The 22595-nt window shown below is 42.8% G+C and overlaps 2 protein-coding genes across 4 annotated transcripts; one reads left to right on the top strand and one right to left on the bottom strand.

The window, feature by feature from the left end:
* Window positions 1–492: 492 nt before the first annotated feature.
* LOC121672641 (cis-aconitate decarboxylase-like) lies at window positions 493–15051 on the top strand. 3 transcript variants are annotated; one of them, XM_042045382.1, is made up of 6 exons: window positions 493–573; window positions 1493–1626; window positions 8894–9055; window positions 10162–10251; window positions 12252–12457; window positions 12998–15051. In XM_042045382.1, exons 3-6 carry the CDS (start codon window positions 8978–8980, stop codon window positions 13950–13952), a joined length of 1329 nt encoding a protein of 442 aa, XP_041901316.1. In that variant the 5' UTR covers window positions 493–573; window positions 1493–1626; window positions 8894–8977; the 3' UTR covers window positions 13953–15051. The 3 variants fall into 3 exon arrangements, with proteins under 3 accessions (XP_041901316.1, XP_041901315.1, XP_041901314.1); XM_042045381.1 differs by lacking the exons at window positions 493–573; window positions 1493–1626 and adding an exon at window positions 3498–3594; XM_042045380.1 differs by lacking the exons at window positions 493–573; window positions 1493–1626 and adding an exon at window positions 7358–7462.
* A 491-nt stretch (window positions 15052–15542) lies between these two features.
* On the bottom strand, window positions 15543–22139 carry LOC121672642 (glutamine amidotransferase-like class 1 domain-containing protein 3A, mitochondrial). The gene is made up of 4 exons (XM_042045383.1): window positions 21922–22139; window positions 19242–19422; window positions 17217–17421; window positions 15543–15836 (listed from the first exon to the last, which is right to left on the bottom strand). Exons 1-4 carry the CDS (start codon window positions 22027–22029, stop codon window positions 15644–15646), a joined length of 687 nt encoding a protein of 228 aa, XP_041901317.1. The 5' UTR covers window positions 22030–22139; the 3' UTR covers window positions 15543–15643.
* Window positions 22140–22595: the final 456 nt, after the last annotated feature.

Here is a 22595-nt window from a genome sequence, read left to right as displayed (position 1 = left end):
TTTGCAGTACTAGCAGTACCCACAGCACTTAACCCTTAAAATCTAAGCCGCTTGTATCAATTTGATATTCATTTAATTAGATGGGGGGGAAAAATGTACCTCTTGTCTTTTTGGACCCCCCCAGCCTTCCCTCCTTGAGTTTAATAAAATACCATACCAAATCAAGGAAAGAAAAAAGGAAAATAAATGCCCAAAGAAAACATAGACTTCAAAACAGACTTCAAAACTTCCCAGTTTGATAAAGAATGGAAATAGCCAGATTGCAGAAATGGAGAAATCTTCTAAGTGTGGAAAGGAGAAATAAGAATGGTTTATTTCTGTATTATATAAACCCCACAGTCATAGTGATGGCATTGTGCTATGCAAACAAGTTACTGAAGTCCAGGAGGATAAGCTGTGTGAATTTGTGGTACCACTAACACCATCTATTCTCCCTGAATATGACCTCTTTAAATAAATAAACGCAAGACTCAAACATCGCATTATTTTCCTTACAGCTAACCCTAGTGCTCCTGCAATAACTCAAGGCCACACAAGGAGGGGCATCTTCCAACTACTGCAGGGAGGGAAAAGGTAAATAAAATACTGCCCACTACATCTGATGGTAGGTTTCCTTTTTAGGTGAATAGTTTTAAACCCTGCCAATACTGAAGCATCAACATGGTTGATCATTCCTATCATTTTGTGAAAGTAGTTATTTTTCTTGATTTTTAATTCTTCCTGCATCTGGTTGAATCTACTATGCTGAAGATGAGTAATCATAGGAAAAAAATAGAGTCATTATAAATTCTAAACCCCAAAATTCTTCAAATGCTACTTATGTAAAAAGGACCAATTTAAATCAAATCATTAGCTTCTGCTTAGATGCTCAATTACAAGTGTAATAATATAAATGTTTTATGTATTCACAGCTCTTGTGTTCAAATTTAACCTTTCTTCCATTTTTGCTGTTATTTCTCCCTTTTATAAATGTTGGTGTAATTAAGCCCATTTCCTCTTTAGAGGTGAATACACAATCACAGCTGGAAATTCCTCAGTATGTTTTACAGTCTGAAATATGTGATACTCAATCTCACAGCTAATAACTACCATGACATGTTTTATAATTGCACCATAAATCAGAGACTGCTGCATTTAAAGTGTAATTTCAGGCTGTTTTGCAATATTTCTTGGCACTTTTAGAAATATATCAGGGTGGAAAATGCATGATCTAGCTAGGTACAACCACAGATGAAGAAAAAGCTTTTTCTGCAGTTGTTGGAATGCCCCAAAAGAGATGCTCAAGAGCAGGGACATACTTGTCACTCATGGGATGCCCAAGCTGCCTTGGGGACCTCAATGAAAGCATGATGCCTGAACAGGTGTTTCTGTCCAGCAGCTAGGAGGAATGGGTGGAAATTAACTCATGGCACAAGCTTGAAGAGTGGGCAATCCATTAGCAACAAGTACTCTGTGGCTTTTTTAACATGATTCATTGTTTAAATCCTTCCAGGCAGGGCTATGTTTGGGAGGGACAAAGCCGAGAGCAAGAGAGAAAGTGTCTGCTGTGGAAGTTGGAGGAAAAATTCTGCTAATTCACACAGCATCTTCCAGTACCTGTCTCAAGCCATCTGCAGTTGCTGACAGGTAAATGATGGACTCCCACAAAATTAGGAGATTTTTTTCTCCCAAAGCCTGTTTCTGTTTGAAGAATGCTGCTTTATTATTCATTCTGGTTTTGCTGTATATGCTATAGGTGTTATTTTAGCCCCTTCAGCACATACAAAAGCTTGTAATGAATCTTGGATAATTTCTTAGGGATGCCAAATCCCTGAGAACTAGTTTAGATGCAGAGAACCTTAATTAATGTTTAAGCTTGTTGGATACTAGATCTTGATACCATATCTCTCCACTGGGCCACCACCACCACCCTGCCATTATGTCCTGACATCTGGCCTTGCTCTGAAGTGATCAGGAGCATCAGTTTGCTTGGTACCTTTCTGTGTATGATGCACAGCCCAGCATAGTGGGTAACGCCTCATTTGCACCACCGGAGTTCCGCTGGTAATTTAATTAAAATTGCCACATCCCTCACATGTGCTCTCAGTATTTTGGTTTCCGCTCATCAAACTCTGAATTTATGCTAGTCAAGTTTTATCATCTCCCCAAATAGCACAAGTCATGTAATGGCATGTAGATGTAATGACATCTGGCTGCATTTTGGACACATAATATAGGCATCATGGGCTGCTCTTTGATTAAGAGAGCAATGTGTGCTACAGGCTGCCACAGGCTGCCAAAAACAAAAACAAGAAGTAGTTATGGAAACTGCAGGTACACAAAACCTATGTGATCTCCCACACCCACTGCTATTATTCATACTGGAGATCATTGGGAGAGACTTGAGATGTTAATGCTTAATGGCTCAAACATTTGGCCATTTGCAGAGGCAGCAGGGTGCTTTGCTGGGGGAGGGTTTGCACCCACTGAGGGGAGGAGATGAGTTTCTGGGTGTGTGGTGGCAAAACCTCTAATCCGAATTAGACAGAGTGGGTGAACACCCACCACCAGAGATTCTGGGGTTTCAGACAGGTAAGATAGAAGGTCGATAAGAAGCAGGCCCTGCAGAGGTGGGATGGTGCTTTTTATCATGCCAATTGTCCTCCCTTACACTTCCCACTTGGGTGTAAAACCCCCCCACCTTGGGAAAGATCACATTCACACGTAGGCCTGAAGGTATTCATCCCTTCTGATGGGGCATAACTGGCTCAGCTACATGACATGCAGCTTTCCTATCTTAGAAGGTGTCATAAACCATCAAAGACCCCGCCCCCAAAGCACCCCGAGACTCATCCCTTAGTCTTTCCACCGGAGAACTGCACGTGATCCACAGTGTTGCAGCAGAGCCTGAGCATGCTGCAGAAGACAGGGTAAAACTGAGTGGTGGCACCAGTAAAAGAGTTAAAAGCTGTAGCATTGGTGAGAGCTAAAATGCACGTTGGATCAACAGGAACTTCATAGAGCTGCAGTGTCTTCTCACAGTTATAGACCAGGCCTCTTCGCATTATGTGGAAATACTCACAGCACTTTTACTGGCTAGCTCGTAGTTCAACGCCTTAGAAAGCCTCGGGCAGCCTAGAGAGGTAGCACGGGCAATCCAGCATTTCAGTAGCTCTGAAAGCTGCAAAATGGCAGCTGCAAAGCTGACACCACCAGTAGAAGCAAAGAGGGAGAAATATAGCCTTTGGCTCATGCCTTACTCCTGCAATCAGATGCTTTCAATAGAGACACAGACACACCTAAGCGGCTCACAGAAGGGAGCTGAGCCAAAGAGGGTGGGCCCACTCTGAGCTCTCTCTTTTATTCACGAGAAGGGAAAGGCGAGAGCTGGGGGCGGACCGGGGTGACCGGCCAATCAGACACTGCTCCTGAGTCTGAGTTCCTTTTGGTTTTGCCCACGCACTAGAACAAATAGGTTCAGAGCACATGGCAGGGGCAAGTCCTGACTTGTCTGACTAGTCTCAGGGAGAGGGAAGGGCGACCTAGGAGCAGGCAGCAACAGCACTACTCCATAAATGATGCTGTCTTGGATGTGGTCCTAAGCGAATATCCCAGGTATGTCTGGTGCCTCTATCTTACAGCTCATTTAAGCAAACCAGCATCTATATCACAAGTTAAAATGAACCTTGAGGTATTGCCTTTAGGAATAGCACTGCTAATTTAGGAAGGCAAGAAGGGTAGTATAATGTAGTGCACTGACCAGCACATTGACTCATAGCAACCTTCACCAGAATATGGATGGGAACTTCCAAGATTTGCTCTGGCAACTTTGAAAAAAAAAACAAACAAGGGTGATAACTTCTCAGAGATTTCACTGCCATTGCCACTAGTTGTGCAAGTAAGTGAATAAGAGAACTACTGTAGGCTAGAAATTTCCAGGACAGTACATTTCATGGTGCAATCATTGCCTATTGCATTTGCTGTTTGTTATTTCTGTCTGGCTCAGTACCCACTGTTGGGGTAAATGTGGGAGGGTAGGCTTGAGGAAAAAGAGGCACAGGGGCTATAACAACAGTAGGTGCAATATTACAGGATCTGAAGAGTTATGGCTGTAGGGCTGCTAACAGGTTTTAGATCAAGCCATCTATTCCAGACAATTCACGAAGATTCTCACCTTTTTACTGTAATTAAAATATCCCACTAGAGGGAAAAAGAGCAAGTCCTGCACTTGTAAGTTGTTTTCAGACTCACAGCAACAGCAGAGTCTCTGTAACCACAGCACATTGGCACCTGTCTCCTGTTTTCTCATCTAAGCACAGGCCATGAATAAAGTTACTTTTTAAAAGCTGGCTTAGAGAAAAGGAAGCCTGGACTCCGTATTTTGTCACGTTTTTATATTTCCTTAGAACAAAAGGAGCACAAGGCTAGGGTCAAAATTGCTTTCAGTTGCAAACATACAGCTTGCAGGTGTGGGCAGAGCTTAGCATAAAATAACAGGAGGCAAAAGAAGGGAAAAAGGAGCTTAAAAATGTGATGTCAGCAGGAGAAAATAGACTCTGTGGGGCACTGGTTTTCTAAAGCCTTGTTCTGTAATCAACACAGCTCGTTACTGTAGCTGCGTGCGATGCTGCAAATGGCATCTGGATGAACACATTTTGTCTTTCCACCACACTTTCTACTTAACAAATTGTCTGCCCAAATTGCTGAACCATGTGTATTGTGTCAAAGAAGAGGAAAGCAGCAGATTCCCTTTGTCAGGGTAGACAGCCTGTACCAAACTCTCAGTCACTGATTTTCAACCTTCTTCTGTTTAGACCCCTAGGAATTCTGCTGTGGAGGTACAGGACTTTGTATAGATGCCTCTTCCCCCTGCAGTGATAATCATATTGCTTTCTTTTCCCTTACAGTCTACAGTGTACACCTGAGTCTGAGGTCTGCAGAGCACAGTTTGGAAATTGATTTCCCAAGCAAATGTACAGTTCCACTTCTTTCTTTTCTTAACAAAAAGTCACTTTCTCGTAATAGTTCAGTCCTTAAATAGTACTAATGTTATTGTTGCAATGCATGGGACAGTCCCTCCTGCAGTCAAGATCACAGAAAGAAGTGACCATGTATCTGAGATCAGCTAGCAGCACGTGACTGCACATCACATTGCAAGGCACATCACAAGTTCTCTTTCCCATCCAGATTCACTCTGGAGTCTCATCATGGGATTAAGGCAGCAGGACCTCTATCTCACTTGAGGAGGAGAAAGAAATGAGAAACAGAATGGGGTTATAAATGTAATCTCAAAGGTAATGGAAAAAGAGGATGGACTTTTGGGTTTGAATATCTTTTATTTAATATGTAATTTTTTTGTGGTTGCCCAGGGAGGCTGTGGAGCCTCTGTGCTCAGAAATATTCAGAACCTAACTGGACACAGCCTGCTCTGGATGGCCTTGTTAGAGGTTGGACAAGATGGTCCTTCCAACTGCAGCCACTCTGTGATTCTGTGGTTCTGAAATACAAATATTTTCTTGCAGTTTTCTGAAGAGAAGAATGAGCTGAAGGAACAAAAGTGAAAGTTAATAAAATCTTTCCCTTTTTCAGCCCAATAGCATTAACTTCTATTAACATTTCTACCACTGCCAACCTTGTCAACATGAGCAATCCCATTATGTGGGCCAGATTTTATCAGCTCCAAAGGTAATTCTACATCCAGGCTACCGCTGAGGTTTCCCTCAGTGTGGAAATATGGGGGGCAAGGAAGAAGCACTGATGCACATTCTGGTTCTCTCTCCCTGTGGGGTCAGGATTTGGCAAAGCACATGTCGCCCAGGAACTAGGACATGTTTTATGCAGATGCAAGTTATACCTGCATGGGTGAGGAAACTGTGGCATACTCATAGAGACATGGGTGCGAATAAGTTCAGTAGCCATGCTGATCAGCAGCTCATATTTAAAAGAAAGGACAAGGGTTTAAATGGAGCTTTCACATCATGCAGGTTAGCCTGCGCAAAATCATATATGTGTTTGTAGGGCTGGGTTTTAGGAGTCCCGGGCCTCAGGCTCTTTGGCTGTATCTGTGAACTGACTCATCACCACTTCTATCATTTAGGGTTCTTTGTTACCCAGTGCAATTTTCAGCATCAAGTTAAGCACCAGAAGATGACACCCAAAAGCAGAACTGTCTAAAAGCACAGGCAAAATAGGCAAATGTCTGGGTTAGAGCTTGCTCTGGAACAGTTGATTCCCTCTTCTCTCACGTTACGTGTCCGTGCCCTCCCAAAATTTCACAGAATACTGCTAGCCCTACTCCTCTCTCCCTCTGCTTGTGCTGTGAGATTTAATTTTGCATTTCCAAGGGAATGAAACTCATTTATGCCTGACTGCTGAGAATCACTGAGCTAGCTCTGGAGACAGGCTGGACCAGCTCAGAAATGGGTCTGCTCAGCATCAGGGCTGGCCCAAGGAGGACTATGTATCCAGGGGCAGGAGAGGGGGAAGGACACAGCCTGAAACAGGACCTTTCAGTAGTGGTTAGAACCACTCAAATCGATGTTTAGCTTTACCTCCTGACCCATGCTGTTATCTGCCTGGAAGCACTCAGGAATTACATAAGGCTTTACAAAAATTTTGGAGGTATTCTCAGTAAAGGGCTGACGTTCCTAGATTAAGCTTTAGGCAGTACTTTTCATGGAAGTGCAGGTCTGCAAAGCCAAGATTTGATACTTTGTTCCCTAATCCAGGTGATTCCCATACTTCAGACATCATTACTTAATTCAGAATTAATCAGTGGCCCCTAGTCATGCTCCTGTGGGGTCTGCTCCCTTCCTGATGGGATAGGCAGGGATTTCTCATTCCCTATCTATCACTAACACACAGTGATTCATGCTTTTAAAACACTTCTAAGTGCCAAGAACTGTCTTAATCCAATTTATGGTCTGAAATTCTTATGAAGATGAAATTCTACATTTCCCAAGGCTAAATTGTATGTGTTAGAGATGAGACATATAGCAAAAGAAGAAAAAACCAAAACAAATTAACAACAGGTTGTTTAAGCTAAAAAAAACCTTTGCCATCCTGTAGTCTAGCACTGGACTTTCCCAACCAGTAGAGCTATCCATGGATTACCGTGGTTCCGCACACCTCTCCATGCTACCAGATGTAAGACACTTGAATCAGTTTCTATCTGGTAATGAAGTATTGCATGTATTAATTTACACAACATGTAAACATGACTGGCTAAGTCCTATCACATGTGTCCCAGAGGTTTATTGTACAATTAGTCAGAGGAAAGTTGAAAGTGAAGCAAAAAGAACATTTACAGGCAGGAGAGGAAATGGGCAGGACAAGATGCACAAGTAAAAAAGGCGTAACCCCTTCCCCACCTCAGACAGACACATATAAACAGTGAGAGAGTGAGTTCCCCTGCTCACTGGCCACCACTCATTTGCTGCCTCTCTCTGGGACCTTGCATCACCCCTGCAAGATGTGGGCAAAGGTACTGTCTTCTTTCTTTGCACTGTAAGATGCGATTCTCTGTTTAAGCTTTCATATCCTCATTCCGTATGTCTCAGTAGGTGCCTATCACACCACAGGATATGTGATTCACCTGCTTTAAACTGCTTGTAACTGCTTCTTCAAGATAATCTTAATGCTTCACTACAAGTGTGAGTGAGAACTGGGTTGTAATGATGGGTACAATTCTGGTCACCATTGCTAGGGAAAGAGGAATCCAGTGTGAACAAAGTAATGAAAATTTACGAGCATAGTAGGGGTGAGTCCATATTGTAAAGGAGAGAACAGTTTGGTTTCTTTAACTCAGAAAAATGAAGGGCAAAAGGAAATACCACCACTCTGTGTGGATATGTGCAGGGGAGTAAAGGAAGGGGAAGGAAGAGGAGAAAGGTAAGGAGATAATTTCCAAAGAGAGAGAAGATAAATATTCACTACTGCCAGTGTAAAAAAGAAAGTGTGTGTATAGACTGGTGGCAAATAATATGTACCTCTACAGCAGGACATTTCTAATGGTCCAGAAAGGGAAGTTTTAGATTATTTTCTAATAGAGATACTAACAACAGTTCACAGCCAAGAAGCAGGTTGAATTTGCATAATGGGTCATTGCTCAATAGGAGAGGAAAATAAATATATATAATTGCCAGAGCAGCAGGATCCAGGAACAAGGAGCCACTGCTTTTCAAAGAGGCAAGACCTTGTCTTGGAGAAAATCTGGGACTCCAGCTGAGAGTGAATTCAATGGGAGCTGGGAGCTATGAGCAATATGTGAAAGGTAGGGCTGACAACTCCTGCCTCCCACTGAGCTCCAAGCTCAGCAAGATTTGGGATAGTAAGGCTGCTAATCAGGGAGATTAAATCTTGCCTTCTTGTGTGGTAGTGGGTACACTGGCTTGAAATGCTACTCTCCCACTGATTTCAATACCAATAAGCAGGTGCTATGGGAAAGATGGTTTTACTTCTATTTGGGGGGGGTGTCTGTGTGTGTGTGTGTCACACACACACACACCTCCCAAATAGAAGTAAAAACATAGTCATTAGAGATGGAGATGGAGATGAAATGGGGATAAGATAGAGACAGAGATGACAGAGATAATCTTGCATAGTTACAGCACCTGCAGTGCATACTCTCAAGGACTCAGGGAGAAAGCAGAAGAAATACAGAACAGAAAAGGATAATGATAAAAGCATAAATAAAATATAAATAACACAGTGACATTTCTGGGAATAAAAAGAGGAAGAATTCAAACTTTGGTTTTGCTGATGCAATTCATGTAAGCAGGGGCAGAAATGGCCAGCAAGCTAGTCAGAAACCCAAAAATGAAAGGAAAAAAAGAGGAAAGAAAAAGTTTAAAATAGTGTTTCCTTTAAATATAGAGAAATATCTACTTCTTTTTCTTTTTTTTTCCCTTCCCAGACAGTTACAGGAAATTTTGCCAAGGTGATTCATGGTTTGAATGCAAATCAGTTGACAGATCAAGTAATTCAGAGAAGTAAGCGAATGATTCTGGATACTCTTGGAGTGGGGCTTCTGGGTACCAGCACCGAGGTCTGCCAAAAAGTGACACAGTACAGCAAGGTAAGGTGTCTGCTATTCATAGCACACCCTCAGGTTTAGCTTTAAGCAAACAAGGGAAAACTTAGGCTATGAAAAGGAAATTTTGCCATGGTGAAATTCTTTTGTGGATGGAAAGAAAGAAATGGTGTTCTTCCCACTGGAGACAGTGAAACTTCAGTGCTCAAGTTACTTTCCACTCTGGATGGGCAGAAGCCTATGTATCAGCCTGTATGCTAAGATCCCCCTCTACAAACACAGTCAGCTAAGAACCCCTTCCTTTCTTTCACCTATGATATTTTATTAAAAGCATCAGCAAAGTAAACATCACTTATCACCAGCCTTTCAAATCAAGGAACTGTTAAAGAGGTGGGGAGTTAGCAGTGGGTTACTTGCAGTCCATAAAACATAGTTGTTGTCTGAGGTACATTAGCCATGCTTCTCCTCTAGTCTTGCTCTCCTCATGCTAGCAGAGTAATTGGCCCTGAAAAGAAGCCTTCCCAACACAGGAGTGCATCAATGAAGAGGAGTTTATCCCACTGTTTTTTCATTCAGCTCTGCCTAGTGGGACTTGTGCTCCAGAGCTCTGTGTGCCAGTAAGTCTCTTCCCACAGGGAATTCCCCTTTCCAAGCCATGGTAGTTCATGCTGTTTTATTCAGTTTGCAGCACCAGGAGGCCATCTATCATTTACTCAGGGTCTTACTAAAACACTGGAAACAAAACCGTTTAACAAGACGTCTTCCTCAACAAGATGATGACAGTCCTGTCATCGTTTAGGTCAGACTTGATGACCTCAGAGGTTTTTTCCAGCCCAGTTGATTCTGTGATTCTGAGGGACTTGTCAGTGGGTAGTGAGAAGGGGCATCAGTAGCCAGAGGTTGTGTGAAGGTACTGAGTGGCCAGATGGATGGTGTTGGTCTGCCTCCGAGCTCTGTTTGGGTGGAACAGGACATAAGAAAACAGGAAACTGAGTTTCTTTTCATACTTTCTGAAGGAACACTGTTTTTCTCATAAAAGGGAACAGTTAGGTCCCGAGAGGGCATGGTCTGCTCTCAGTTACATCAGAGATGCAATGCACATTTATCCTTAGGTTCAGGACTTTGAATTAATTGATGTCAATTTGTTTCAGATCTACAGCTCAGATTTATCCAGTACCATCTGGGGCCACTTGGATTTCCGACTGCCTCCTCTGTATGCAGCTTTTGTGAATGGAGTGGCTGTAAGGGATGCTCTTTTATTTGCTCTTTAATCATACAAATTGATGCCATTCTTGCTCTATAGAGAACAGAATGTTCCAAAAATCTTAGCTTGTTCTGACGCCTGCTACAAAACTTTCCTAGACTATTCTCCTAATGTGCTTCAACTTCCTTCTAGTGAGATTAAATTTAAGGTATGATATATGTGTGATCCAAACTCAACAGCATCCCTTACCTTTAATGTGGGACTTGGGGCTGTTGTCAAATGTCAGAACTCTACGGTTTACAAGCTGGTAACCTTGTAGCAAGGTTACAACCTTGCTGTAGCCGCTTAAAAAGACACACTCTAGCTCTACCTCATTTCACTGGGATCCGAATTTCATGCCAATTGGCAAAGTACAGCTACAGAAAAACCCAGACAGAGGCACATATAGATACATACACATATAATATCACAAGGCAACTTAATCTTCAGTTATCCAGTTTCCAAAAGCCAGTTATAAATTTTGGACACACAGTTTGTCATTAAAGCAGTAACTGACTCCCCAGACATTTGTCTAAATTCAGATTGAGGCTGAAACCATTTGAAATTGAAAGATGCACAAGAGGTGGGGTTGACAAATTTGGCAATTATGCAAAATTAGGGAAGATGACCAACCAAAGAAATAGTAATATTAAGCCTATTTAAATTAGTGTGACAACAATATCAGAGGTCCAATTTAACAGCTCATTTCCAATGTAGAGAAAATTACCTTGGAAATGAGATCTGGTACCTCTCAGCTCCTGGCAGCCCTTGTGATATTCAGATCTGGCTGTTAGCATATATATGATCATTTCAGTTTACATCTTGGTCACAGATCAATTTTAAGCACTTACTGAAGATGCCAGAAATACAGCTTACAGGGTACTGGGCACAAATTTCCTTATCCTGCACTGCAAGGCATCTTCCCACATGGCATCAAAGTTTTTCAAGGCAGAGGCTGGGTTTTCTTCTATCTGTTTAGAAACAGTCCTCAGAAATGCACAATCGCAGTATTACAGGGCAAAACCTGACCAGCTTGCTCCAAAGTAAGACATGAGTGAACAGATGTGAAAGCTTAGTTTTTGAGGTGTTACTATGCTACATAAAAAATGCTGTCCCTGATGCTCTCAGGTCCCTGGGGGATCTCAAAACTTTGTGAGGGGAAGGAATGTGTCTGATAAGCAGTTCATTACAGACACTGACTGCACTGTTGGGGACCATCAGCTACCAGATCAGCAGCCATATGCCAAGCTGGGAACACCTAAAATCTTCCTGAGCAGCTGGGCTCTGGGCATGAGAAAGAGAAGGCACCACTTGGGATAGTCTCTTGAGCCAAGCAGCTCATTCCACATTAAGACTGTAGCTTTCTCCTAAGTCCCAGCACTCCAGGGAGTCTGGTTCCTTGTGTAACAGGTCTTGTTTCAGTATGCTGAAAATTCAGGCTAAGGCCTCCTGTACATTTGCAGTCTTGTGCCTGTTGCCTGTGAATGGTTGCACCAGAGAAGTAGCTCTGATGATATAAATTTCATTTAGCAGTATTTAACTGCTATAGTTTTATGGTGCAAGTCCTAATAGCAGCATCACTTGCAGCACCAGGGAAGTAATTTCATTATGTTTATATTTCATTATGTTTTGGAGAAAGTGAAAATTCACTGTTCACATGGTGGACCTAGAACATCTGATTTAATTATACCAGTCTAATTAAAGCAGCAAAAGCCAACTGCAGAAAAAAGGAATCAGTGTCACACTGGTTTCAGGCTGGTACAACTTGGATTAGAATTATACTCCTTTGAGGTAAGATCTCTGCTGCATTGCCACTTCTCAGACAGCCATGTTGGGAGTAAAGGTCTTTAAAAGACTTCTGAATTTTTTGCTTTCTAAGGAAGATTTAGTTCTTCTGTACTTTTTTATACCAGTTACAGTAGTTTCATTTGACTGAGGCAATCTTGTCAAGTCAGAGTTTATTTCTTAACAACAGATCAATGCTTTTCTTTACATTAGGTGCACTCAATGGACTTCGATGACACCTGGCATCCAGCCACACACCCATCCGGGGCTGTGCTCTCCGCAGTGATTGCACTCTCAGAGGCCTTTCCTCAGAAGAAAAAAATCTCTGGTCTTGATCTGCTCTTAGCTTTCAATGTGGGAATTGAAGTGCAAGGCAGGTTGCTGCACTTCTCCAGAGAAGCCAAGAATATTCCAAAAAGGTACATAGAAATGTTTAAAGTAGAGAGTTGAGTGGAAGTGGTTTTTAATCAGTGTTAATATACATAATTAAATGTCAGTTAAAATACAGGGCTGTTTATCTGAAAATTTAGGGAAGGTTCATTTTACATGTAAATACACTTGACTCCTAACTCTTGAGCTAATAGATTTCTTTGTGAAAGCATTGATCAATTCACAGTAAGGAGATGATCTCCCTACTTTGAATTTTTATAGATCTATAATAATATATAAATTTAAATAATAATAAATATAACTTTATATGTGACTATAAATTTGCTTTGAACTATGAGCAGCTCTAATGTTTCAGTTGCCTTCTTGGGAAGACCTACTGCAAGCAGTACTATTCCAGTTTAACTTTTTCCTGGGGAAAAGTGACAACTCTCAGTTGGCCCACACGTGAATGCTGAATGTGTGTTTCTTTATGGCCCAATCCATTTTCCATGGCAATAAATGAAAAGCTTTTGTATATAGTGAATTTGAGGTTTTGTAATCTGGTAATGAAGATACTTTTGTTTTCTCAGGTTTCACCCACCAGCTGTGGTTGGTACAATGGGGAGTGCAGCAGCTTGTGCTAAACTGTTAGCTCTTGACCAGCTGGAATGTAAAAATGCCTTGGCTATTGCTGCCTCCTATGCAGGTGCCCCACTGGCTAATGCAGCAACCCAGATAAAGCCCCTCCACGTTGGGAATGCTGCCAAGCACGGATTGGAAGCAGCTTGCTTAGCTTTACAGGGTCTTGAAGGAAACAAACAGATCTTGGACATGGAGTCAGGGATGGGTGCCTTTTATACAGATTACAACCCACAGACTCTGCCAACCTTGCAGTCCTACCCCTGGCTCTTGGACCAGCAAGATGTGGCCATCAAACGCTTTCCTGCTCATCTTGCAACACACTGGGTGGCTGATGCAGCATCTTCTGTTAGGAGGAAGCTTGTGGAGAGCAGTGAGAACTTGCTCCCCCTTGATAAAATTGAGAAAGTCATTCTCAAAGTCCCTGAGGTCAAATATGTGAACAGACCTAGCCCAGCCTCAGAGCATGAAGCACGACACTCCTTCCAGTTTGTTGCGTGCTCTGCTTTGCTGGACGGCAGCATGTCAGTCCAGTCCTTCTCCACTGAGAATGTTCACCGGCCAGCCTTGCAGGAGCTCCTCTGCAAAACACAGCTGGAGCACCCTCCTGACAACACCCCCAGCTTTGACAGCCTTTACTGCGAAGTGAGCATCATACTTGAGGATGGCAACATGATCAGCGACCGCTGCACTACCTTCTACGGGCACTGGAGGAAACCTCTGAAAAAGGAGGACTTGGAGGAAAAGTTTCAATCCAATGCCCTTGGCATTCTGCCTGCTGAAGCTGTGGAAGGCATTGTAGAGACCGTGTACAACCTGGAAAAAGTAGAGGACTGCTCTGTGTTAAGTACATTCCTATCAGGACAGTCAGCTAGAGCGCTTCCAGAGAAGCTGCGCTTCCTTTGAATGTTCCAGCCAACAGCTACCTGCTCTTCACAAAGCCAATGCAAAATTCAGGACAAACTCTTACTTAGTGACTCAAGCACTTTTAAATAAGACTCCTATAACACAAGAACCATATTCAGTCCAATATTGTGGATTTTAACTAACTAAATAATTTGGTGATTATGTGCCCGGCTTAGTCAGGCTGAACAGAAGATCCTCTGCTGGCACAACCAACTTCAGCTATCTTTGGACCTCTAGAGGCAGAGCACTCACTGCTTGTGCATGGCACAAAAATCTCCCTGCTCTACTGCCAAAAATCTGTGTGCTGTTGCTCCTAAATAACTCCATACAGGAAATCCAAATTCTGGAAGAGTATGGAAGTGCTGTGTCCATGAAAATCATCACAGTTAGAAGTACAGAGAACAAGAGCCGTTATATATTTATTTCTGTAGATTTATTTCTACAATCTCCTTGAAGAGGCCACCTGTTACATATGAGCGTTGACATTTGTGCTAAAATAAACACAGCCCAGGTAGGGAGTGGTAGCACTTGATACCCTGCAGCGAGTCAGGCATCGTTGCAGCGATCGCTCTTGCACTGAGGCAGCAAAGGCCTGGGCCCAGCCTGCTCACACGAGTGCTGAGCGTGAGGGACAGCTGCACCCTCCTCTCATAAAGGCATTCTTTCCAGTTCCACCTCTTGGCTTCTGTGTGGTATAGGTCTGTTCCCGTTTTATTCCCGCCCCCGTTACAGGAGACACTGAGCACGTGGTGTCGGTTTAGGTTACTTCAGGCCCAGCAGAGTGTGGGCTACACTACACTGGGCAGGAGTGACAGAGACCTGTGAACACCAGAGCACTTCTTATGCCAGACAACTCAGTGTCCACAGGGAACCTTGATAATGAATTCTGGGAATTTTTTGCTCCTCTAATACAAAGCCTTGCTAGACTGAGCTTCTAAGAGAAGCTGCCAACTCTTTGTTCAGCTTTGTAAGATCAAAGCATGTACTCTAACACATATAAAATTATCTTCCTCAGGGCACTAACTGATGTATGCAAAAAAAAAAATCACGAAATAAAGCTAATTCATTTCACTAAATAAATCTGAAATTACTTCTTTTATTAGAGCAAAACGTGTATCTTTTCCACATACAATGCATTCATTTGTGCTGGATCTTGGTTTATAAAGTTGGTTTACCTAGGGGCTCTGCAAAAAATTCAGAAGTCCATTAGTAATACTTGCTTAAAGACTTGCAAGGGGAAAAAAGAACCCAAATAACCACATTCTTTTATTTTTCCCTTCTGATTAGAAATCAGAATTGCTCACCTATACTGAAGGTAATCAGACTCATTTACAGCTATTTCATTACAGCTGGGTAACAGCAAATGTGAATTACTGATAACCTTTAGTGATGTGATAAAACCCCATTGCCCATTCAGTCTTTTTAAGACTGAATACATTTGGATTCATTAAAAAAAAAAAGAACCCCCCCATCACCTTCAACATATGGCTTCTATTTTTAAAGAGAAATAAATAGGTTAAATTCAGCAGTAACCATCGGATGTATTAAATATTAAAAAACACTCCACCACACCAAACAAACCAGGAACTGTGAAGTTTAGCAGTTGCATTATTTTATTAATTCACTCAAAGGAAGCTAAATGTTTATGCTTAGCTACACTGATTTCCTTGGAGAAGTCTGTACACTTCTAGTCAGGCAAGCTTCAGGACTTCTTGTACCATTGTTCCAATTCCATCAAAGATTTCATGCAGAGGAGCCTTGCACATGAAAGCACAGGTAGTAACTATTTTATTGGCTTTATCCACATGGGATTCATTTACATTTTTGCAAATGTGCTTACATCCAAGCTCTGCTATAGCAGATGCCGTTTCAGCATCAGGAAATCTGTAAATAAAAAGACTTTAATTAATATAAAGCGATGACACAGCCATAAAATTCTGCATACATAACTTGAATGAGAGAACTACAATAATATCTACATGACTCTTTAGCTGATGATGACAAGGGAGTTAAAGAGGCTGCTACTATCAGATTTTCCTATTCCCTATGGACACATCAAGTGATCTAATACTCTGAAAACAAGGTCTGAAATGCGGAGCCCCAATATGTCAGAAGGTGAAATAGTTTTTAACAATCTTTTGTTACATTTGGAAGATGATACGAAGTGCAGCTATAACTGATCCTCAAAAGTTTGAGGGAAGCCAGCTGAACTTGCCACCTTTTCCAACACCACCATGTAAGGTGTTCCTCTGGGATTCTGTAGAGATTTTGATTTCTTCTTTTCCCTTCTGATAAGGGAGGAACAGATGCAATCCCTCACTACTGCTGCTGATAAATTTAATTCAGAAGTTTTATTGGGAGTTGACAGTTCTTGAAGCAGTACTGACTTCTGCTAGGCCCTGTTCTCATCTCCCTCCCCCTAAAGTGGCCCCAAACCACCACCACCAGAAAAACTTTATTAAAAATTCCTGAGCAGACAAAAGCCCAGAGACACGATCTAAACAGCCACTCAAACTACCACAGGGCACCAAGTCTTTGAATGCCAGCTGGCCAAACGCCTGCTCTTCATTTACACGTTTGCAAGATAAATCATGGCCTTCAAAGGCATTGGGTAAGCAAATGCTGGATCTCGCTTAGGATGGGCTGCAATCTGTCACTCAACTGCCATGAATGGAATGGGAAAAAATAACTTGATATCCCTGGTCGCTAGTGTGTCTGTGCAGCTATGATGGTACAAACATCCCCTGTTCTGTCCCTTTTAGGACTGATGGATGCTACATCCCGTGACTTGTGAGCCCTCACACTGCACAATAAAGGTGGCTCAAAGAATGATAGTTTAGGCCAGAGGTGAGGACACCTAGAGCTTTCACTGTTAATTGTAATGTGTCTGTAAATGTTATCACAGAACATCTGAGACATTCACAAGTCAGGTAGACATGACACTTAAGGACATGGGTTAGTGGAGGCTTGGCAGTGCTAGGTTAAAGGTTGGATTCTACCATCCTAGAGGACTTTTCCAACTTAAACAATTCTATGGTATCACAGACAGTGTCTATCTGGTTGCAGCACCACAAGTCGCCTGACCTCATGGATTCACTCGGTCTGCCCTGAGAGTTCTGTGCCTAGTACTATTATGCAAGAGAAAATTGTCACTAATTTTTCTCAAAAGTAACTAAGTTTCCCCAGGTTTACTGGTACCAAAGAGACTCCTGCACAGAAGCCTGTCCATTTCCTAATCCTAATTCTCCATCCATTCCTTCTTACCTTCCATCTACATTTTTATCTTGACCGACTGTAACCTCACAGCCAGGAAAGACTTTGGCTGCCAGAACTGGTGATATGCAGCACAAACCAATGGGCTTTTTAGCACTGTGGAAGGCTTGGAGTGTGGAGTTCACGTGCTCATTGACAGTACAGTCCTTGCCATCTACAGCCCAGGAACACAGATTCTTTGCTACACCGAAACCACCTAAAAAAGAAAAAAACCAAAAAGCTTAAATATAAGGCACTGCTAAAAGTTATCAAATTTGATACCAAACAGAAGCTCTTTTTTACAACGTAATCTTGGTATCCGTGGGACTGTTAAGTTACTGTATTGAAAGTTTTACAATGTCACTGTAACCCATAAATGATGGGTTTAAAAAGTTAAAAGTTTAACTGCACACTTTTTTATACCATGTAGGTTATATATAAGCCAGAAAGCTTAATCTTGTTTCAAAAAGCAACAAAGGGACAAACAGGAGACCTCACACGCATCTGCTAATCATTAGAACAGCTTCACCATTTGTTATGTACTCCTCAATAAGGAAGAGGGATCTGAAGAAAGACCAATACTAGTTAAAAGCGCAAGTATGGAATTCATGGGAGTAATGCAAACAGTGATTTGACCCTCTATAGTAATGAACTCTCAAGTTTTACTTTGATGCTTAAGCAATTATAGAAGAGCTTTTCTTCTTCCCTAGAATTACTTTTGGACTTTAAAAATAGATTAACACAGTAAAAACAAAGGGGATTCTATATAAAATGGACATTGTAACATAGGATCTTCTGAGACAAAAAGCCTTGATAACGTAATTTCTGATTTAAAATAGTGCTAATTTGTCTTTCTATAAATTAGTTTTAACAACCCTTTAGGTGCATTTAATCTTCATTTAATTGTATAAGCAGATTGTATTTTACAGCTCCTTTATTTACTGGATTTATAACCATCAGAATAATCAAAGTAAGGTGATTCCATATGGAATGTGCACAACATCAACTTTCTCCAATAAGCATATAGAATCTTCCACAAGTACTTCAACATGCAACATCAAGAAGCTTTGCATTTTTAGTATTTTTCCTTTTCTGCTTTGCTCACCTTCAAGCGTTATCTGAAATCTCTGAGGTAGGATTTTAATTTTCAAACTTAATAGGATTTATTTCCCTCTAACAGTTATTACAGCAATCCCCCCGAGCCTGGGTTATAAAAGCATGAAATTAACGTGGAAAACATCTGTGAGCCTCTACTCCCTCCTGCCCAGCCCTGACACCAACCACTCATGTACAGTGCAGGCAGAATTGTTTCTCTGTGTTATACACATGCTCCCTCTGCTGGCCTTACAACAGCGTGAAAACTTCAAAATTAACACTTGGGCCCAATCATGAAGGCAGTATTTAACAGTACTACGAATATTCTGGAAAGAGATCTTCAGCAAGTCGTGATTTCCTCGTAATGCTTCTTCATTTCTAAAAGTGATTAGAATTACCTCCGTCTGGAAGGCAATTTTGTGGTCTCTAAATAAAAAATTATCCATAAACTATTTTAGTAGAACTTGATCAGCAGCTGAGGGGATACATAATTAAAACAGAATATACTCACATCTGACACGGAACATAATCTACTTGGTAACCTGCTATTCTGACAACATTTTCAGAGGCCCTGAAATTCAGGCATTGCCATGTAATGGAGTTCTGACCCAAGTTTTGTACTCTGGTCAGTGCTCTTGTCCACAAGTAAGTAGTGAAGTTTTCACAACCTTTAGTAAGAAGGAATGGTGGGATGCATAACTTAATACCTAAACATCACTCTGGCATTTTACTTAGTGAACTATGAATCAACAAATATATTGAGTTAAAAAATCACAAATCATTTTCTTTTAAAAGATGACCTCAGCTGGTCAGAGCATGATGCTAATAGCACCAAGGTTGTGCGCTTCATCACCTGTATAGGCTGTTCACTTAAGAGTTGGACTCGATGATCCCTGTGGGTCCCTTCCAACACACAATATTCTGTGATTTTGTGATACCTGCCAGGGAAAATGTGATACCTACCAGCATCAAATTCACTAGCTTTCAGTTCAGCCAAATCCTGAATGTTTCCCCTTGCCAACCTGGCACTTTCAACTAACACGTTTCTCTTCTCTTCTGTTGGACTTCCTTTTAGGTGATTGACTACATCCCTTTGCTCAATATTGGGGGCAAATATCTTCACCTAGAAGAGAGATGAATCAATTTTGTGAATGTAAACAGAACTCATACATATTTGTCACAATAAAGATCATTTAATGAAAATAGGTTTTGTCCCTGAAGCCTCTTATCCACGTTAAGTGAATTCCACAGGATGAATCTAGCACATTAAATATCTAAAGTGACATATTGTCCTGGGTTGCAGTGTATTCTATTACCATCCTCAGGAGCCGTTGAAACCAGGTGGGGCAGTGTTTCCTTGCCTCCTCCCCCCAGACTATCTTTCTGTTAATGGCCCATCATTGTCCTGCCACCTGACTCAGAGATAACTCCCTCCGGACTATCTCCTGTTAATGAGCCTAATCAACACTTGGCCTCATGACTCGTTACCCCATTGTGAGATGCCCCGCCCAGAGGGAGGAACCAAGCATCCCATCGTGGATATAATCTGAGGCTGAACACCAGAGACACCGGCTTCCCACTGGATTTCCAGAGGACAGGAGCTACACAGCCACTATTGGACTTCCTGAGGAAGAGCAGACTGTTTTACTACAGGATCACTGCTTCAGAGGACTGCAGCCACCATTCTACCAGACTGCTACCACCACCCTGCCTAACAGGGTGTCAGGTTGTACCTTGACTCTGTCAGTTTGACAGTGTTTTCTTTTACCTTTTTTTCCCCTTTTCTTTAATTTCCATTAAATTGTTATTCTGACTTAGTGCCTCCCACTGGTTTGTTTTCAAACTAGTACACATATGATATATTAGCTTGAGTAAACACAGCCATTCTCCCCATCCTATTCCTGCAGCATTTTGACAGGAGGGTATTCTTATGCCAACATTAAACTTACTGAGTTTGCCATGGCGGACAACCCCAAGGACAAACAGGACACCACAATTTATACCAGCAGCCCAACTGGACATACAGCTGACTTTGAAGAAAGGCTGCTCTTAGCTGTTATGGAATGAAAGTGCTAAAAAAGTCTGACATTAAAAAGTTAAAAGATGCAAACTTTACAAGCATCTCTAGAGCAAACATCAGAGTTACCAGCTGTCCTAAAACACCAGCAGCAGAAAGGAAAGACTGATTTTGATTAGACACAAAAGGGGAACGCTGCATCAGAATATCAAGCTCTGTGACAGGTGTACCACAGGATCTGTTTCCTTGTGTGTTTTGAAGCTTCCTTTGCAAACTTCTCAGAGATGGCAATTCTGTGCTAGATATGAGGGTGCTGTTGTTACCATGACACACCTGAGTGTGGCTACAGACAGTGACCAGCTTCTCCCATCTGAAGTCACAGATGGGACCAAAGCACACCACTGCGTCCTGGCCCAGGCTTCTCCAAGAAGTCCCAGTTTACCAAAGAGAGCCCAGAAACAGTGAGCAGAAAACAAGCAGATGAACCCCTGTGATGGCTGCAAAATCAAGTGGAAGAAAGATAAAAGAATTTTAACCCATTCTCAGCTCCCTATGGCCAAAGGAGAAAGGACAGGTCTCCAGCTGCTCCTTGCTCCCGGGTTCACAGGATCACAGAATTGTTAGGGCTGAAAGGGCCTTCTGGAGATCGTCTGGTCCAACCCCCTGACCAGGCAGGGTTACCTAGAACAGATTACACAGGAATGCATCCAGGAGGGTTTTGGGTATCTCCAGAGAGGAAGATTCCACGACCTCCCTGGGCAGCCTGTTCCCATGCTCTGCCATCCTCAATGTAGAGAAGTTCTTCCTTATGTTGAGATCAAACTCCTTGTGGTTTAGTTTATGGCCATTGCTCCTCATCCTGTCACTGGGCACCACTGAAAAGAGTCTGGCACTGTTGCCAAAACAATTGGATTCATTACCTGGTATGCAACAAGACAATAATTACACACTCAAGAGAGACATTGATTATTTATTTCAGAGTTGTGCAAGCCCGGGTGTTTGGTGGTATTCCACAAATCAAGCACACCCACTGGACTTTTTGTGCCATTATCTATACACGGAACTTCAGAGTTAGTAACTCTCCAAGTGCAGCCCCTCTATTATGATTGACTGGTAATTTCCATACAAGTTTTGTAACTCCAGTTACCTTCTACACATGCTCAGGGGAACGGTCTTCACCTGGGCAGGGGTCTTTTTGACCTGTAGGCATGACTTTTAGTATAATAATTTAGTTGCATTAATGAGATCCTTTTTCAGTCTTCTGTCCAGCTAGCTGCCTGTTTGCGACCTCAACTCCTGTCAGGGGGCCAGGCAACATGGATTTTGGGCGGGGATAAATGAAACAGGGAAGAGGGCAACATAAAGAGAGAGATTATGGCTGAACAGGCTTTGTAGTGTGCAGTGGCGGCGCGGGGACCACCGGGAACCGGGAGGGGCTCTGGTCCCACGGACAGGAGGACACTCAGCTGCTGTATCACACGGCACGCCGGGCCGCACACACACACGTATACATATACATATACATATACATATACATATACATAAACATATACATATACATATACACACACATACACACCCCCCCACCCCGCCGCTCCCCGCTACCTCCGCGCCGCCGCGGCTCAGGTGCACCAGCGCCGCCGACGCCTCGTGAATCTCGCTGCCATCGAAGACGCCACAGCCGGCGAGGACCAGCGCCACCCGCTTGCCCATGGCAGCCGCCCCTCAGGCCCGGGAAGAGGCTGCTCCAGGCGGCGGGCCCGGGCCTGGCAGCACCGTCCCCGCTCCTGTTCCTCCTCCTGCCGCGCCTGCGCTGCCGGGCTCCGCCGCCGTCCGTATCTTCCGCTGCCGTGCAGGCGAAGGGGGGGCGGGCAATACATGAGGAAATCTGGAAAGCAAGTGGCATGTGCGTCTAGTTTTAAACAAACCAGGCTCTGACGCATTTTCGGCCTCTCGTTCGGCCTGGCCTGCGCTCTGTGGCGGGCAGGTGCCGCACGGTGAGCCCTGGGGCGCTGTAGAACGTGCGCGTTCCTGTCGCCAGTCCCAAAGCTGCAGGGCCTCGCAGCGCCTCAGCGTGGGTGCCTATGAGGAGTTTTTTGTTTGGTGGGTTTGTTTTACGCATAGGGCTATAATGGTGTAAGGAAATTTGGCTTCCAAATTGCTTTGAAAGCCAAAAAAAGACTGGAGTTTGGTAAGAGGCCTGCGGTACTGCTGGGTCCTGATGCGGTTTGTTTCAGTGACACCTCGCTCATCAGACCCACTTAGTCCTTTTTTCTCAC

Source organism: Corvus kubaryi, unplaced genomic scaffold (genome assembly GCF_017639235.1).
Source record: "Corvus kubaryi isolate FWS band 111438036 unplaced genomic scaffold, C.kubaryi_AGA036_p1.0 64806, whole genome shotgun sequence".
NCBI classification, from domain to species: Eukaryota; Metazoa; Chordata; class Aves; order Passeriformes; family Corvidae; genus Corvus; species Corvus kubaryi.
Note: the sequence above shows the minus strand (reverse complement) of the source record. Positions and strands in the feature narration are given on the sequence as shown.

Coding starts and splice junctions, on each gene's coding strand:
- LOC121672641 (XM_042045380.1), top strand. Junction 9,056..10,161: donor AAGTGACACAGTACAGCAAG/GTAAGGTGTCTG, acceptor AATTTGTTTCAG/ATCTACAGCTCAGATTTATC. Junction 12,458..12,997: donor GCCAAGAATATTCCAAAAAG/GTACATAGAAAT, acceptor TTGTTTTCTCAG/GTTTCACCCACCAGCTGTGG.
- LOC121672642 (XM_042045383.1), bottom strand. CDS start 22,029: ATGGGCAAGCGGGTGGCGCTGGTCCTCGCCGGCTGTGGCGTCTTCGAT. Junction 19,423..21,921: donor TGAGCCGCGGCGGCGCGGAG/GTAGCGGGGAGC, acceptor TCTCTCTTCTAG/GTGAAGATATTTGCCCCCAA. Junction 17,422..19,241: donor TAGGTATCACATTTTCCCTG/GCAGGTATCACA, acceptor TTTCTTTTTTAG/GTGGTTTCGGTGTAGCAAAG.